General features: G+C 37.7%; 2 protein-coding genes across 2 annotated transcripts; both read left to right on the top strand.

Moving 5' to 3' along the window:
* Positions 1-1,129: 1,129 nt before the first annotated feature.
* On the top strand, positions 1,130-4,522 carry LOC131949366 (alpha-(1,3)-fucosyltransferase C-like). Its single transcript, XM_059311227.1, has 4 exons — positions 1,130-1,772; positions 2,319-2,435; positions 3,307-3,401; positions 4,013-4,522. The coding sequence occupies exons 1-4, from the start codon at positions 1,130-1,132 to the stop codon at positions 4,520-4,522; spliced, it is 1,365 nt and encodes a 454-aa protein (XP_059167210.1).
* Positions 4,523-10,975: 6,453 nt separating this feature from the next.
* On the top strand, positions 10,976-16,239 carry LOC131949380 (uncharacterized). Its single transcript, XM_059311246.1, has 4 exons — positions 10,976-11,980; positions 12,424-12,546; positions 13,201-13,295; positions 14,480-16,239. The coding sequence occupies exons 1-4, from the start codon at positions 11,047-11,049 to the stop codon at positions 14,990-14,992; spliced, it is 1,665 nt and encodes a 554-aa protein (XP_059167229.1). The 5' UTR covers positions 10,976-11,046; the 3' UTR covers positions 14,993-16,239.
* The last annotated feature ends 228 nt before the right edge of the window (positions 16,240-16,467 follow it).

Raw genomic sequence — 16,467 nt, 5'->3', positions numbered from 1 at the left:
AGTTTAGTTTTCTGAGTAGTTTTTCTTTAGTTCAATTGAAACTATTAAAATTGATACATTTAACATTCTAATAATTTTAATATATTTGTTAGCAAATAAACATAGTTTTTTTTAGTTAAGCGTTTAAGTTTCTATTTACATAATACATAATTAAAAGCATGTTCTAATTACAAACATTTTGAAATGAACTAAATCAGGAAATCCAATATATTCTGCTCATTACTATAAATATTTGTATTCGTGTTATCCCACTGTTTTTTTTTGTTATACATGTGCCGCGTATAAAATGATATTTTAAAATATCGCAATAATCCCCACCCCACGACAAAATTGAGTTGACAAACAGGCCCCCAAAAGTAGAACCCAGTCATTATTGATCTAACCCAAACAACAACCGACATTGAAAACTCTACGGTTTTCGACTGCTGTATGTCCCACAATTTAACCCCTAAAATAGAACTTTCCAAAGCATTGTCCCCAGACATCTATCTTCCAAACAAAATGACTCCCGATTATAGTGCTCCCGACTTTAAGACTCACACATTTAAAGCTGCCGAAAGTTACTGACAACTGACATTAACTTATTCTGTTTTTTTTATAGATTCTTGTGAAAATTTAAAAAGGGGACAAAATCGGCAAAAAATAGCATTATTAAGCAATTAACGGGATTCGTTCGCCGGATATAGGGCTAAACTACAACAAGCCAAACTAATTTTTGATGTGGATTTGTTCAAACACAGACCTAACTACAAAAATCAACGTAACAATTGATGTGGATTTGTTCAACCAACACTGACCTAACTACAACAAGCCAATGTGACAATTGATGTGGATTTGTTCAAAAAACACATACCTATCTACAACAAGCCAACGTAATTCTTGATGTGGATTTGTTCAACCAACACTGACCTAACTACAACAAGCCAACGTAACAATTGATGTGGATTTGTTCAAACAACACATACCTATCTACAACAAGCCAACGTAACAATTGATGTGGATTTGTTCAAACAACACATACCCATCTACAACAAGCCAACCATCGGAGTGGACACTTTAAGCCATGTCTAAGTTTACTCTCCTTGTCTTCTTATTTCTCGTGTCGTGTGTGTTTATCTTCTACGCCGCGATGCGACTCAACAACCAAGTCCACACCAACATCAAACGAATGCTGGATGGCCCTGATGATACATTGCCTGACACAGACACACCTAGACACGACACACTGTCACACACAGACACACCTAGACACGACACACTGTCACACACAGACACATCTAGACACGACACACTGTCACACACCAACATCAAACGAATGCTGGATAGCCCTGTCGACACACCTAAACACGACACACTCTCAAACGCTGAAGACACACACGTCGAGAGTATACCAATAAAATACAATCAGTCTCTTTCTAAAAATAGTTCGGGAATCCCCCAAAAAGAACCTGTTACTACAGAATCAACTGACTACCTAAAAGACCCGTTTTTCAAAATAAAACAAAAGAAAAAAGCCGGGCTTCCCATCATTATAGGCACCATCAACATGTGCTCGTGGATGATCAGAAATATCGAGCTTTCAGAGAAGTGCCTGGACAAGAAGTGTGTTATAACACAGGACAATATAACCGAGAACACCGACGTTGTTATAGCGATGGGGAACGCCCTGAAGGACCACATGAAGCCCACACAAAGATGGCCGGGCCAGTTGTATGTGCTGGTGGACAGGGAGCCGCCCCCTGTAGCACTGAGCCATAGCACCATAGCCAATGGTAAGGTCACCACATTTCACTGCATAGATTACGTGTTGAGTTGGCTAATATTATTTTAGCTACAGATTTTAAAACAAATTAAAAAAAAGCAAAAATTAAAATGGATAGCTAAATATTTAAAAAACATTATTCGTTTTTCAAAAAAAATCATAATTTTTAGTTCATAATGTACCAACGATAATAAATGCTATTATCTTAGGGGCTTTTTACTACATTTGTTATGTTGAAAGTTTTACTGTATCAGAAGTTTAGTTCATCTGTTAACATTTTTAAAACTGTGCAGCTAAATTGTAAATATGAGTTGTAACGAAAAGTATGTATAACAGTACGACAAATCTAAACAACGTTACGACTTATGTAAATGACACGACAAATCTTTATGCCGTCACGACAAATCTTTATGCCGTCACGACAAATTATTCTGACATCACGACAAACCTTTATGACATCACGACACATTTTTAATGATGTCATGTCAAACCTTCATGAGTAACTTACCCATAAATCTGTATCACTCCCGTCACGACAATTCTCCCCATCTTCTAGAAACTTCCCAATGGAGGTACGAGTTTAACCTAACCGGCACCTACCTCAAGTCCTCTGATGTGTACTGGCCGTACCACGTCATGAGGGAAAACTACCACAAAAAGACAATAGATTTCGGTGAGTAAACTTTAGTCTGTAGAGTTTCCAGCACTAGAGGGTAAGCCCTGAATCTGTGAGTAAACTTTAGTCTGTAGAGAGTGTCCAGCACTAGAGGGTAAGCCCTGAATCTCCGCTTAGTGTCCCCTTCAGTTAACACCCTACCTGGTGACGCCACTCATCTAAATAAACATTATTTACACATCAATAAAAACATATATCTCTATATTCGCACCCCCCCTCAAGATTTTGATTTGCACCCCCCCCTCAAACTTTCGATTTGCAACCCCCCCCCCCCCCCTTAAATTTTCAATTTGCACCCCCCCTAAACCTTTAAATTTATTTTTCCAACCCATTTTGGCGCCCCCTAAAGTCGCGCCCCACCCCCGCCGTCCCCCCTCGCTACGAAACTGAAATAAAATCTTGGACGTGTTTTAACTTCGAATTGTGTTTGTTACAGTGGACGTGTTTTAACTTCTAATTGTGTTTGTTACAGTGGACGTGTTTTAACTTCTAATTGTGTTTGTTACAGTGAAAGTGTTTTAACTTCTAATTGTGTTTGTTACAGTGAAAGTGTTTTAACTTCTAATTGTGTTTGTTACAGTGGACGTGTTTTAACTTCTAATTGTGTTTGTTACAGTGGACGTGTTTTAACTTCTAATTGTGTTTGTTACAGTGGACGTGTTTTAACTTCTAATTGTGTTTGTTACAGTGGACGTGTTTTAACTTCTAATTGTGTTTGTTACAGTGGACGTGTTTTAACTTCTAATTGTGTTTGTTACAGTGGACGTGTTTTAACTTCTAATTGTGTTTGTTACAGTGGATATGGTTTAACTTCTAATTATGTTTGTTACAGTGGACGTGTTTTAACTTCTGATTGTGTTTGTTACAGTGGAAGTGGCCAAGAAAAAAACCAAGACAGCCGCCTGGATTGTCAGCAATTGTGGAGGTCAGTCCAACCGTCTGGCCTACGTCAAGGAGATGCAGGTAGGTCAAGACAACCCAGTCTGTACCTGAAATAGTTAGGTCAGGTCAGCTGTTACCTGATATAGTTAGGTCAGGCCAACTGTTACCTGGCATAGTTAGGTCAGGCCAACCCAGTCTGTACCTGAAATAGTTAGGTCAGGCCAACCGTTCACTGATATAGTTAGGTCAGGCCAACCGTTTGTCCCAACCGTTCACTGAAATAAATAGGTCGGACCAATTGTAAACAAATGCAGTTAGCTCAGACAAACCTTATAGTCTATGCCAAAGACATACAGGTAGTTTAGAGAAGGATAAAACAGGTACAATAATTTAAGTATTTTTTTTTTCCATTTGTACACAAACTACATATAACCTTCTCTTATCAAAGTTCAAATTAATAGAACAATACCAAATTAATATATATATATATATATATATATATATATATATATATATATATATATATATATATATATATATATATATATATATATATATATATATATATATATATATATATATTAATGCAAACTATTTCATGAAAAATAAATATCATAGATACTCTTTAATTATCATTTAACTGAAATATATTTTAATAACAAAACTACCACGAGATTTGACATTTCCCACAGAAATACATCGACATCGACATCTACGGCCGATGCGGGAACAAAAGTAGTTGCAGACGAGGTGGACCTTCGGACTGTATGGCGCAGGAGCTGACCAACTACAGCTTCTACCTGTCCTTCGAGAGCGCCATGTGTACGGACTACATCACCGAGAAGGCTTTCAAGATGTACATAGACAACAACTACATCGTGCCGGTGGTCCGAGGATTGGTGGACTACGACCAGGTTTTACCTAAAGGCAGTTTTATAGACGCCGCCAAGTTTCAAAGTCCTAAAGACCTGGCTCTGTTTTTAAAGTCTTTGAGAACGGATTATGTGAGATACAGCGAGTACTTGAGGATTAAGGAGGGGTACCGTAATTACTGGACAGAGGGGGTGTTTTGTGGGACGTGTAAGGGCGTGGTCAATGAAAGCCTGAGACCTAAGAGATACGATATTCTACAGTGGATGAACTCTCAATGTCGAGATCCGGTTATAGTCACACGAAGCATAGGGAGATATTTAACAAAATGATTGGCAATTCGTGATGGTTAGTTTGAAGAACAAATTAGGCAATTTCATGATGTTTGCTTGAGGGATGAAGTAGGTAATTGCATGATGGTTTTCTTGAACGATTAAGTAGGTAATTTCATGAACATCAGTTTCCAGGATGAAGAATTCTACCGACTAAAAGCAAACTTCAAACATGGAATTTGTTGAGCCATATGGATAAAACAAATAAATTTGAACTTGATTTGTTGTTGAAATAATTGGCTACTGTAATGTAATAACGACAGATTTAAAGTTTCCATAGAAACGTTGTTAGTACGTATGTTTGTAACAGTGAAGCTAACTTTAAAATATGGTGGTCCTTTGAGGCAGTTGAAATAATCCATCTTACATTCTGTGTGTATACGTGTTTCTGGTAGAGAGGTTGTTCAGCATATATAAAATCAGTGGTTAATTTACAAATACTATGTCGTTAATCTGCAGCAACTCGAATCTGTTTATTCTCCATGGTTCTAAGCAGACTGCCCATATGTATTTAGAGGTTAAATGTTTAAGTCATGCAATTTTAAATGTACGTTAAATGTCAAGAAACACATTAAGCTCTCTTACAATTTCCAAAAATAAAAAAAATGATGCATTCGTATGGCTTGTACTATAACGCATACAACTGACATGCTACTAGTCTTTTTTTTCACAGTATTTCATTAAGAGAAATGTGTACAATAATAATTTTTAATGTTTTTACGCTTAAAAAAAATAAAAAAAAACCCACCGCAACAATCTTTATTTTAAAAACATTGGCGGTAAATAAATTCAACATCGCGTGTGTTTTTTATTTTATACAAACCTCTCCGTGTAAAACGTTTTGTATTCGAAGTTTCGTTACATGTATAAGTCAACTGTTTTACATAAAAATTCATTTTATATATTGTTATATAGAGCACTTAGTGTTTCTATTTTTTACAATTACATTCGCTACAAAGTTATCAGGTTAAAATGCCTTAATTTCGTGTGTGGGGTAATATGGTAGCATGGTTTTAAGGGTTGGTGACTTTAAATGGATCAATGTTATGCATGGCTTGTATTACGCTATCGTCCTTTAGCATTATTAATTCAGCTAGAGCACCGCCTGACCGGAACGGCAAATATATTTCATTTTCTTTGAGATTTATAGTGAAAGTAAATATTATACTACTTCTTGCATATCTTTATTAGGTGAATTTTAAACTGCGCTGTATATGTTCACAATTCCAATATCAAAGTTATGCATATATATATATATATATATATATATATATATATATATATATATATATATATATATATATATATATATATATATATATAACGATTATAGAAAATTTAATAATTGAGAAATCAAATGATAGTTTTAAATTTAACATCTTGGAATTTTGTTTATATATGCCGATATAAACACCGAACTGCAAATCTTAATGGTAAAATAGCAGATAGATCACATTGCGCTGATTGTTATTATGATACAGCATTTAATAAAGTAGCGAACTGAGAGAAAATAGGTCCATTTTGCTCATACAAATTAAAGGGGCCATGTTAACGCTCAGCCTAGTTTAACAGGCTCCAGATTCTAGAATTATATACATCTAAGTATAACTGTGAATGCCATTTGAAAACATGAAATAGAACGTAGCATAGTACACAGCTTCAAAAGTGGACTAACTCAAGCATGTGAAAGTTGGTGTTTATACGTTACCTTTGTGTGCTATACGAGTTGTCGAACGATGGCCTATTTGACGTCTTACACAGGGTGTAGTACAATGTTGATTTTAACTACAGGGTATAGGATACACGAGTAGAATTTTGGTGCGACACTACAGGATGTAGGATACACTGCTGAAACCTTGAGGTGATTAAAGAAGGGTATCGATACCACTGGACAGATGGGGTGTTCTAAGGGACGTGTAAGGATATCGATACCACTGGACTGATGGGGTGTTCTGTGGGATGTGTAAGGGTATCGATACCACTGGACAGATGGGGTGTTCTAAGGGACGTGTAAGGGTATCGATACCACTGGACAGATGGGGTGTTCTGTGAAACGTGTAAGGGTATCGATACCACTGGACAGATGGGGTGTTCTAAGGGACGTGTAAGTGTATCGATACCACTGGACAGATGGGGTGTTCTGTGAAACGTGTAAGGGTATCGATATTACTGGATGGACGTGTAAGGGAGTGGTGAGTGAAACTGTAAAGCCGAGACGATACGATATTTTACAGTGGCTGACAGACCAATGTAAGGCACCCAATCTATTTACACGACGTCGCCTGTGCATAGAAAAATTTGTTTTATATTCGCGTATGTACATATACACGTTAACGGTTGAATCAGTAGTGAGATTTCTTGGGAATAGCTGTTGAGTAGCGTTGAGAGTTGGGAGGTCAACATTCAATTTATTGTGGAAAATTAGAAGATAAACATTCAATTCGTTGTTGAGTTAGAAGGTAAACATTCAATACATCGTTGAGAGTTAAGAGAGAACGAAAAACAGAGTGAGAAAGATAAGAAAAACAATTGATGAACTGAAAGCCATCCTTGTAAAGATCCCGCTGTCTGATGATGAAAAGTAAGTCTGCTTTCCATACCTTTCTTATTTATCGAGTCAGCATTTACCACCCTAATCAATGCAGACATATCGTGTTGTTGTTTATGTTTTTATGTCGATCTTTATAACGTTAATCTACGTTTATAGCCTTAAGTGATTAAAACATTGGTTGATCAATTTCATTTCAGTCCAAATTGTACTGCTATTTATACTTTATCTCCCAATTGTTCACAATCAAAAGCAAGATATTTCAATGTGTGGACACATAATTTATTAGAAGCCTCTTCATTGTGTTCTATGACGCTCGTATCTTGTTATTCATGAGTTGCCAGGAAAGTTTTACCAAGTTCAAGTTCAAATTACAAATTGATGCGGTAAAAACATTTTTTGTTCATCTGTCAACTCACGTGCACGTGAGAGATCTCTGAACAAAACTTGGTGTAACATTTTTTATAACGACTTGTATATGTCAAGAAAAATTTTGTATAATAGAATATATCAAGACAAATTTGGTGTAACAATATATCAAGACAAATTTAGTATATGCCTAACAGTATATCAAGACAAATTTGGTGTAACAATATATCAACCCAATGTTGTGTATCATAATATATCAAGACAAATTGCGTGTAACAATATATCACAGAGGCGTAGCGGGGGGGGGGGGAGGGACACATGTCCCCGGGCGCCGACCTCAGGGGGCGCCAAAATGGGTTGGAAAAGTAAATTGAAAGCTTGCAAATTTAAGGGGGGGGGTGTGCAAAGCGAAAGTCTGAGGGATGGAGGGGGGTGCAAAATCGAAAGTTTGTCCCCGGGCGCCGGGAAGGGTAGCTATGCCTCTGATATATCAAGAAAATTTTTATGTAACATATTGCTGTGGTCATTACTACTAGACTTTAAGAAAGAAATCCTGCCCATAAACACTATCAAGACATTTTTTGTGTAACAGAACATATGAAGACAATTTTTGTGTAACATATTGCTGTGCTCATTTCTGCCAGACTTATAGAAAGAAATTCTGCCCATAAACACGTACTCGACCAAAGTAAGATTACTATGTGGTCCTGTATATGAGAATCTATAGAGAAATAAAAAGTAACCAGTTTATGACTCCAATAAATCTAGTGAAACAGGACGACAGAAGTTACTTCAAAGGTCTGTTCACTAATTAAAATTTTCTTCAGGTGTATAAAGGTAATTAAAAATATTTTTTAATTTTTTTATTATTTTGGTTGCTATATTTTGTGGTTTAAATGTCTACATTGTTTCTTCATTTTCTTGAAAAACACAACTATAATTTTCTTTTCATTACTGCTGCACATCTAAACCAGACACATCAATATTTTAAAACAAATGTCCAACATTTTAACGACACCCTTTGCTAATAATAGATCGACCTAAATATCTTTGTATCGTACAAAGTTTTTAACCTTATTACAAATTATCGTAAAGATTTATAAGCCTGTAGGACTTAGTCTTCTAGACATAGGATTTATAAGCTTGTAGGATTTAGTCCTCTAGACATAGGGTTTATAAGCTTGTAGGATTTAGTCCTCTAGACATAGGGTTTATAAGCTTGTTGGATTTAGTCCTCTAGACATAGGGTTTATAAGCTTGTAGGATTTAGTCCTCTAGACATAGGGTTTATAAGCTTGTAGGATTTAGTGAACTAGACATAGAATTTATAAGCTTGTAGAATTTAGTCCTCTAGACATAGGGTTTATAAGCTTGTAGGATTTAGTGAACTAGACATAGGATTTATAAGCTTGTAGAATTTAGTCCTCTAGACATAGGGTTTATAAGCTTGTAGGATTTAGTCCTCTAGACATAGGGTTTATAAGCTTGTAGGATTTAGTCCTCTAGACATAGGGTTTATAAGCTTGTAGGATTTAGTCCTCTAGACATAGGGTTTATAAGCTTGTAGGATTTAGTCCTCTAGACATAGGGTTTATAAGCTTGTAGGATTTAGTCCTCTAGACACAGCCAGCAGACTATCAGGTGACACCTTCAGACCGTTAATGTCGTCCGTTGCTTTCTCACCACGTGCATTGATCACCCGTGAGTAATTGCACGTGTTCTACTCATCTAGTAGCCCCGCTTCCCCCCTCCACTCAACTCGAGTTATAAAACAATACTTGCTTTGTATCCTGTCAAAAACCTGCAGTAAACGACATAGATAAATATTGATTTCACCGTGATCGGGTTAGATTAGGAGAGACGCAGGGTTTTGATGGGTTACCCGCGTGCTCAATTGTTTGTATAGAGAAGGTAAATTAAAGAGAATCCACATTTTATGGAATAAAACACAAACACCTTGTTTGACAGAGGGAACTATTTAAGCTGAGTGCTCATCTTTACAGTGGGAGCTATTTCATCTGAGTGCTCATCTTTCACATAGGTAACTATTTCAGCTGAATGCCCAGTAAGGTAAGATGTTTTAATTGAGAGTTCCAGGTTCAAGTTTTATTTAGGTACGTGTGAAACAAATATCAGAAATGTTTAGATAAACTATCTGTTTTGTTAAATTATTGCCATTTATGTGCTTTACTAACCTCAAAACAGATAATAAAGGGAGATGTGCTTTTAGATACGTTAAAATTGATCGCATGTGTGGCGAAATTCGCGTACATTTTTCCATCAAGTTAACATTTTTTTTTTGGTATGATTTGGTTAAATTAAGTAAGGCGTTTTAATTTGCTGAAAGTTAATTAATTCGTTGTGAAAAAACTTTAGTGTGAAATATGTCAACACGTCTGATGAAGACAGAAAGTTCATGAATGTTCGATCTACTTTGATTAACTTGAGATTGCAATTTTTGGTAAAGAATGTTGAGTGTATTATCTGAGCATTTAGTCCGTAGAAGCCAAATGTAGAGTTGTTGATTTAAGAATTTAGTTGGGATGTTGTATGAAATAAATGTGTGTGTGTGTGTGGGGGGGGGGTGTAGGTTCATGAATTTAGAGGGGAGTTTGTAGATTTAATGGGGGAATAGTCTGATAAGTTTGTAGATTGATGAATTCAGTTCTCTTGCTACAAAGTTTGTATTGCACAAGACGCTGCGAACTCAGTGCTATTTACTGAAAGATTTGTTTCGTCATTCCTCCCGTATAATCTATCGCTTTGTTTCTCTCTCTCTCTCTCTCTCTCTCTCACACACACACCCACCCTCTCTCTCTATCTCTCTCTCTCCTTTTCCCTCTTATTTTTTATTTATTTGTTTACATGAAGTTTTCGGATTTTACAGACACCAGCCAGCTATGATGAAACAGTCAAATCACAAATGTAAATGTACATCATAATCTGCGCTCTCTTGTGTATACAGGCGAGCGTACACAAAATGACAGAACTCGTGACATTGTTCAAAACTGTGTACATGCTACAGTCCCCCTAGCAAAAAAAATTGACTCTTACAGTTCTTGTGACGTCCAGTTTGTCTGACGTCCAGTACGTGTGACGTCAATTGTAGGTACCGCCTACACAGCGAGTGTCTAAGTTTATTTAACGTCCGGTCATTGACATCCATTCCGTATAACTACTACAGTGTCAATCTTGACACTCCTCGATACGTCCAGCTAGTGTATCGTCTAGCTAGTGTGACGTCTAGTCATTGCGACGTCCTGTGAGTGTGACGTCCAGCTAGTGTGACGTCCAGTCAGTGTGACGTCCACAAGTGTGACGTCCAGTTTGTTTGAAGTCCAGTCAGTGTGACGTCCAGTCAGTGTGACGTCCTGTCAGTGTGACGTCCAGTCAGTGTGACGTCCTGTCAGTGTGACGTCCAGTCAGTGTGACGTCCAGCCAGTGTGACGTCCAGTCAGTGTGACGTCCAGTCAGTGTGACGCCCAGTCAGTGTGACGTCCAGTCAGTGTGACGTCCAGCCAGTGTGACGTCCAGTCAGTGTGACGTCCAGTCAGTGTGACGTCCAGTCAGTGTGACGTCCTGTCAGTGTGACGTCCAGTCAGTGTGAATGCTACCCTACAGTCGTCTGCTGCTTTTATCCAGTGCCTGGACGTGTATCCTGATTGCCGTCTGCGTGTATCTAACTGGCGTCAAGCTCAACAAGTACCTGCCTCTAGCACCTGCCAAGTTCTCGGGCAGCTACAATGAAATCTCTGGCACCAGAAGTAGCTTACGTGAGTTTACATCAAGGGAGCAAACCTTGGAGGTAACAGGCACTAAAAGGGAAATAACTGATGAAAATAACTCAAAACACGACAGCAAGAGTGAGATAGTACAACGGCCTAACGGTGAATCGATTAATAAAAAAATAATTGGTAAAATCGAAAATATTGAGGAAAATGACAAAGCGAACGGTAAAGAAAAACAAAAGCTAGATGACGAAGGAAATCACAAGGTAAAAGACCAAAATGAAAACTTTAAAGTCAAGGAACAATTAAATGAAAAGACCGGTAACTCTCTATTAAATTACATGAAAAGTTCCTTCCCTTTGAGTAAAATAGATGAGCCCCATGTTTGCGTCAGCACGCTGTATGTGTTCTGTAGCGAGGAGGAAGTGACGCAGAGATACGCCATACCTAATGGTGAAACTACAACAAGAGAGGCTGCAGGTAGAGGCAGTAGAGTTGATGAAACAGGTAGAGGCAGTAGAGTTGATGACGGGTTCGAGCGAATACGTCGCAGGCTGGACGCTGGTCAGACCATCTCCGTCACCCTCCCCTACGTCCAGCCCTGGCTACAGGGTCACCTGTATGAAGCGCCCAGATGTCCCGTCAAAAAGTGTGTTTTTACCCTGGGCAACGCCACGGAAGACACGGACGTGTACATGGTGACCGGTGTACTGCTAAAGGACACGACCTTGCCGGCACAGAGGTGGCCGGGTCAGCTGTATGTCGTGTACGCAACGGAGTCGGCTGTTCACTACCGCAGTGATATTACACAGGGTAGGTGGGCAGTTTAGATGGTTGTATGAATTCCAGGAGGGACGGGAGAGAGTGGGGCAGTGCTCTGGGTTGTCATGATCGGGTTGGAATGGCTGGGTTGTTATAGTAGGGTTAGTGTGGTAGTGGTTGGCATTGTTGAATTGGTATAGTCAAGATGGTTAGACCAATTGATATGCTTGGGTTGGCAGTCGGGTTAGTAATGTTTGGTTGGCATCGAAAAACTTTTATAGTGGAGATGGTTAGACCGGATTGATATGGCATAACTGGGTTGGTATGATCGGTTTAATATTGTAGAGCTGACATAGTTGTCTAGGCATGGGTTGCTAAGGTTGAGTTCACACGGTTAGGTTAGCACAATAGTTTTGGCATGAATGGATTATGTATCGGGTTGGATGGATGAGATTGGTTATCGCCCGTCTATTTATTTGCGTGTTTTCCCCCAGAAAACTCGACCTGGAGACACGCCTTCAACCTGACGGTGACCCACAGGTCTGACGCAGATCTCCACTACCCCTACGGCAGGCTGTTGTACAGCCCGCTCTCTGCTGACCAAAAGCCAGATTACTGTTGGTTTGGTTGTCATTTTTAATTACAATCTTAGCTTGTATTTAGTTTACAATGTTTGTTTGCTAGTTTGCTTGTTAGTTGCTTTGTGGCAATTATTGTAACTCAATTTTAACCTACTTCTGATGCAGCTTCTTTCTTCTTTTTCGTTGTTTATTCTAATTCTATAGGTGGAAGGGATTCCCTCCAACACAATTAAGTATTACGTGTCAACGGATTATGCGAAATATAGGCGAAATATATGGCTCAAATTTCAGTCTTTTCATTGTTGAATGTGCTTCCATAGTCTTTGGCCAAGGCAGCATTTGTTTCATTTTGGAGTTGTCTCTCCTAGAAGAGTTGCTGTCCTCAGCTATGGAGCCTCATCTGCCAGAGTGTTCGAACTAGAGACTTTTCGGGTTAGCAACCATGAACTTTACCGACTCGACCACAACTACTCATTCTGACGCAGCGATTTTATTTGAACTTTCCAGTTACATTCGTCTCCGATGTCAATGCAAGAATATCTCATTTTTGAAATCTAATTAGACATTTTATTACAAGTTAGCCAACTTTAATACTTCACTTCTTGTAATGGAACCAAATTAAAAGATAGGCTGAGTAAATTTGATAAACTTAAAACGAGGCTCAGAAATTATTTTCCCCACATGTTTCAGACGAGTTGGCCAGGAAGAAGAAAAGGACCATCGTCTGGATGGTCAGTCACTGTAGCACACAGTCCAAGAGGGAATTGTACGTCAGAGAGATGCAGGTTTGTTGTCTCATTAGCCTGGATGTTCCAGTGTAGGCTAATTGCTGCATAGATTTTAATTACTAGTTGGTGCATAGATTTTAATTACCTACATTACTTAGCCTGATATATTTTTTGGTGATAGTTTAGTAAATATATGTAGAATATTTTAGCGGAGGTATATTTTTTTTTATAAAAGATGGATACATGGATACATTGCTTCTTACACCGAGCTACAATCCAGTCCCTTTAAACAAAATAAAAGATTGAAAGGGGGAGGGGGGTACCGAACCACCAACAAAATGACGTTCAAAGCAAACTATCATCTCGGCCACGTAAAGTACTATTTTGGTGAAAATGTATCTACTTGTTTTACCTACTATCCATAAGAGTTTTGCAGTGAGGCTTTTTATAACAGTCAAGTAAAATTAAGCCAAATATTTTCTTAAAATTTAATTTTTATCCTAATGTATCCTATTCCATTTTTTAAGCATCATATCAAAGAATTATATGAAAGATTTAAGGCCTGAAATAGTTCCATAAAATCCTCAATTATTCATTGTGTTTTATACTTTGATTTTAACTAATTAATTATTTACCTAATTTCTTTTCTACTAATTTTTCATCACAAATAGTTTTATAAATCAAGCTAAAAACTATAACCGAAAAAACCCACTTTATAATGAAATTCATTCTTTAATCAGCACATCTGTGATCTATACAGACACCATTTACTGAAAGCTAGAAAGCTAAAGCATCTGTTCTCGTGGTTCATAAACAAAAGCGTGTTTTACATCTGAATATGTCAACTATTTTATTAACGTCTTAAAATACATTTTTGTTTACACATTCATATTGAACAGAGTATTTTTTTCGACATAAATACGCATTTTAAAATTCTATAAATTTTTCATATTTTCTGATCTAGAAATACCGACAAGTAAATAAATAAATAAGTTATTTATTAATTGGTAAATATTTAAATTAGTATTTACCTGTTTAGCTTATTTGTAGATGATAATCCTTACGTTGGGCCTAAGAATTTTACGTTTAATATTTTAGTTTGGATAAATGGGGGAAGAATAGGTTACGAATATTTTTACTGTGGCTATGTTAGGGCCAGTCCTAAATCTTGTTCAAAGATGACACAGAATAGAGGCCATTGCAGATTCTTGATTTGACTATTGTATTCTATATTTCTGCAGAAATATGTGAACATAACGATAATCGGCCGGTGTGGTGGATTAGACCCCAACTGCCCGCGTAAAGACACGGGTCCCTGCATCCATGACATCTTCAAAGACTACCTGTTCTACCTGTCCTTCGAGAACTCCATCTGCCACGAGTACATGACAGAGAAGGTGTTCAAGGTGTACCTCCAAACGACCGCCATCATACCTGTGGTCAGGGGCGGGTCCGACTATGCCAGACTTCTCCCAGCCAATACGTTTATCGACGCCGATTGGTTTCAGACGCCGAAAGACTTGGCTCTGTTTTTGGCGGCGTTGGGCCGAGATCTGAAGACGTACTCGCGGATGTTGGAGCTAAAATCTTCATACAAGACACTGCCGAGGTTCCGCTTGTTTTGTGAGTTGTGTCGATCTTTGGTCTACCAACTTGTGAGGCCGAAAGTTTACGACATCAAAACGTGGTTGGATGCAGCTTGTAGGGAGCCTAAAAACTTTACAGTTTCAACCGAAGAGGAGAAGTTTAGCTGACAACTCTCGCGATTCACTTTTGACGAACTTCTTCTGTGTTCGTCATTATCGACAACATCGTTCTTTACTTGTGAATCCCCTTAAGAGCAGAGGGATGCAACATCACCACGTTCTTCGTACTCGGTATTTTGTGGGTATTCCTCGAAGTTGGTCGAGGTTCCTTGTGCTTCACTCATAACTGATTTTTATTATTGGTAGCTTCCTCCGACCACCTGATTTTCTAAAAAATGAATAAGTCATTCATTAGCAAATTTTATTACTTGTTGACTGTTAAAAAGTCTATCTTTGAAAGCGTAGACCTAGTCTAGATGTCTGCTCACTTACTCTTGCTGACTACTTGTGGATACGTTTCTTGTATCAAAAGTAGGAGTTCCTGTTTGTTGTTTACCATCATCACATATTTTCTCTCTTTCTTTTGATATATCTCTAACGTCTTTCAAATTTCTTCTTGCGTGTCAAATTTCTTATAACGTCATACAACATCTTAATGTTTCGTTGTCGTGCAGCTTCTTCTGCCTTTCCATGAATGAAGCGTTTGTTCTCTGTTCTTTCTAACATTTGTCATGCATCTTTAAATTGGCCTCCCTATACCAACGTACGTGGAATGCCTTCTTACGCTGATCCTACGTTTTTACCATATGGTTGGCCCTCCTTCTGCCACATCTTTACATTACGATTGTTTCCCCTCCCCCCTCCCCTACCACAGAAATTCACGAGAACTGCCTTCTCATGGTGGTCCTGACGTTTGGCTTTTTTAAAATTATGTTTTTGTTTCTATTTTAGTCTATTAGTGTCGACTACTCCTTGAGTAACTTGGGTTTTTTTAAAAGGTCTTTACGCTAATTTACGCTAATTTCCAAATTTATAGGAGCCATGGCCAATGATTTCCCAAACAAGTAATTTGTTTCACACATATGAGTGCTTTGAATTGGTGTTTAAATGCGCAATTAATGAATTTTTTGTTTCTCTTTGCATTTCATGTACTGAAAGTTAACTATGCGAGGTAGTCTGCTTGATGTTTTTTTTTTCGTGTGGAAAAGTTCAGCTTGGTTTTAAATGTTGCAAGAGGAGCTTGTGATCTGGAGTTATGTCTGCAATCTGTGTTACAGCACATTCAAGAACAATCTCCACGCTCTAAGAATTAATATGTTATCAACTTGCTTTTCAGTTGTTTTTTCTTATTAGTCGACGCCCAGTTTTTCATTTGCCATTTAATTAAGATGTTGTCGTCAAATAAAATCAGTCAAGACGAATATAAATCATAGATGCATATTATATGTATTATATTATTATTATTATATGTATGTGTATATTTGTGTGCCTGTTTATGTCTATGTGTAAATAGCGTAATCTAACGCTTCAGTGAATATACTGGGCCTAGACGTGTCTTTAGTTTTAAGTCAATTACTTCTAAAAGAAATAATTATGATTGCTAAATGTTTGCGAACTTGTCAAAATGAATACATGAAATAAAA

The sequence above is a fragment of the Physella acuta genome, unplaced genomic scaffold (genome assembly GCF_028476545.2).
Source record: "Physella acuta isolate Inbredline_101_S28 unplaced genomic scaffold, ASM2847654v3 ptg000692l, whole genome shotgun sequence".
Taxonomy (NCBI): domain Eukaryota; kingdom Metazoa; phylum Mollusca; class Gastropoda; family Physidae; genus Physella; species Physella acuta.
This window is presented reverse-complemented; position numbering and strand designations above follow the sequence as displayed.

What these genes read in the sequence shown, in the direction of transcription:
- LOC131949366 (XM_059311227.1), top strand. Translation starts at nt 1,130, where the DNA reads ATGCGACTCAACAACCAAGTCCACACCAACATCAAACGAATGCTGGAT. An exon ending in CCATAGCACCATAGCCAATG is followed by an intron (nt 1,773 to 2,318) that starts GTAAGGTCACCA and finishes CCCATCTTCTAG; the next exon opens with AAACTTCCCAATGGAGGTAC. An exon ending in CCTACGTCAAGGAGATGCAG is followed by an intron (nt 3,402 to 4,012) that starts GTAGGTCAAGAC and finishes CATTTCCCACAG; the next exon opens with AAATACATCGACATCGACAT.
- LOC131949380 (XM_059311246.1), top strand. Translation starts at nt 11,047, where the DNA reads ATGCTACCCTACAGTCGTCTGCTGCTTTTATCCAGTGCCTGGACGTGT. An exon ending in CCGCAGTGATATTACACAGG is followed by an intron (nt 11,981 to 12,423) that starts GTAGGTGGGCAG and finishes GTTTTCCCCCAG; the next exon opens with AAAACTCGACCTGGAGACAC. An exon ending in TGACCAAAAGCCAGATTACT is followed by an intron (nt 12,547 to 13,200) that starts GTTGGTTTGGTT and finishes CACATGTTTCAG; the next exon opens with ACGAGTTGGCCAGGAAGAAG.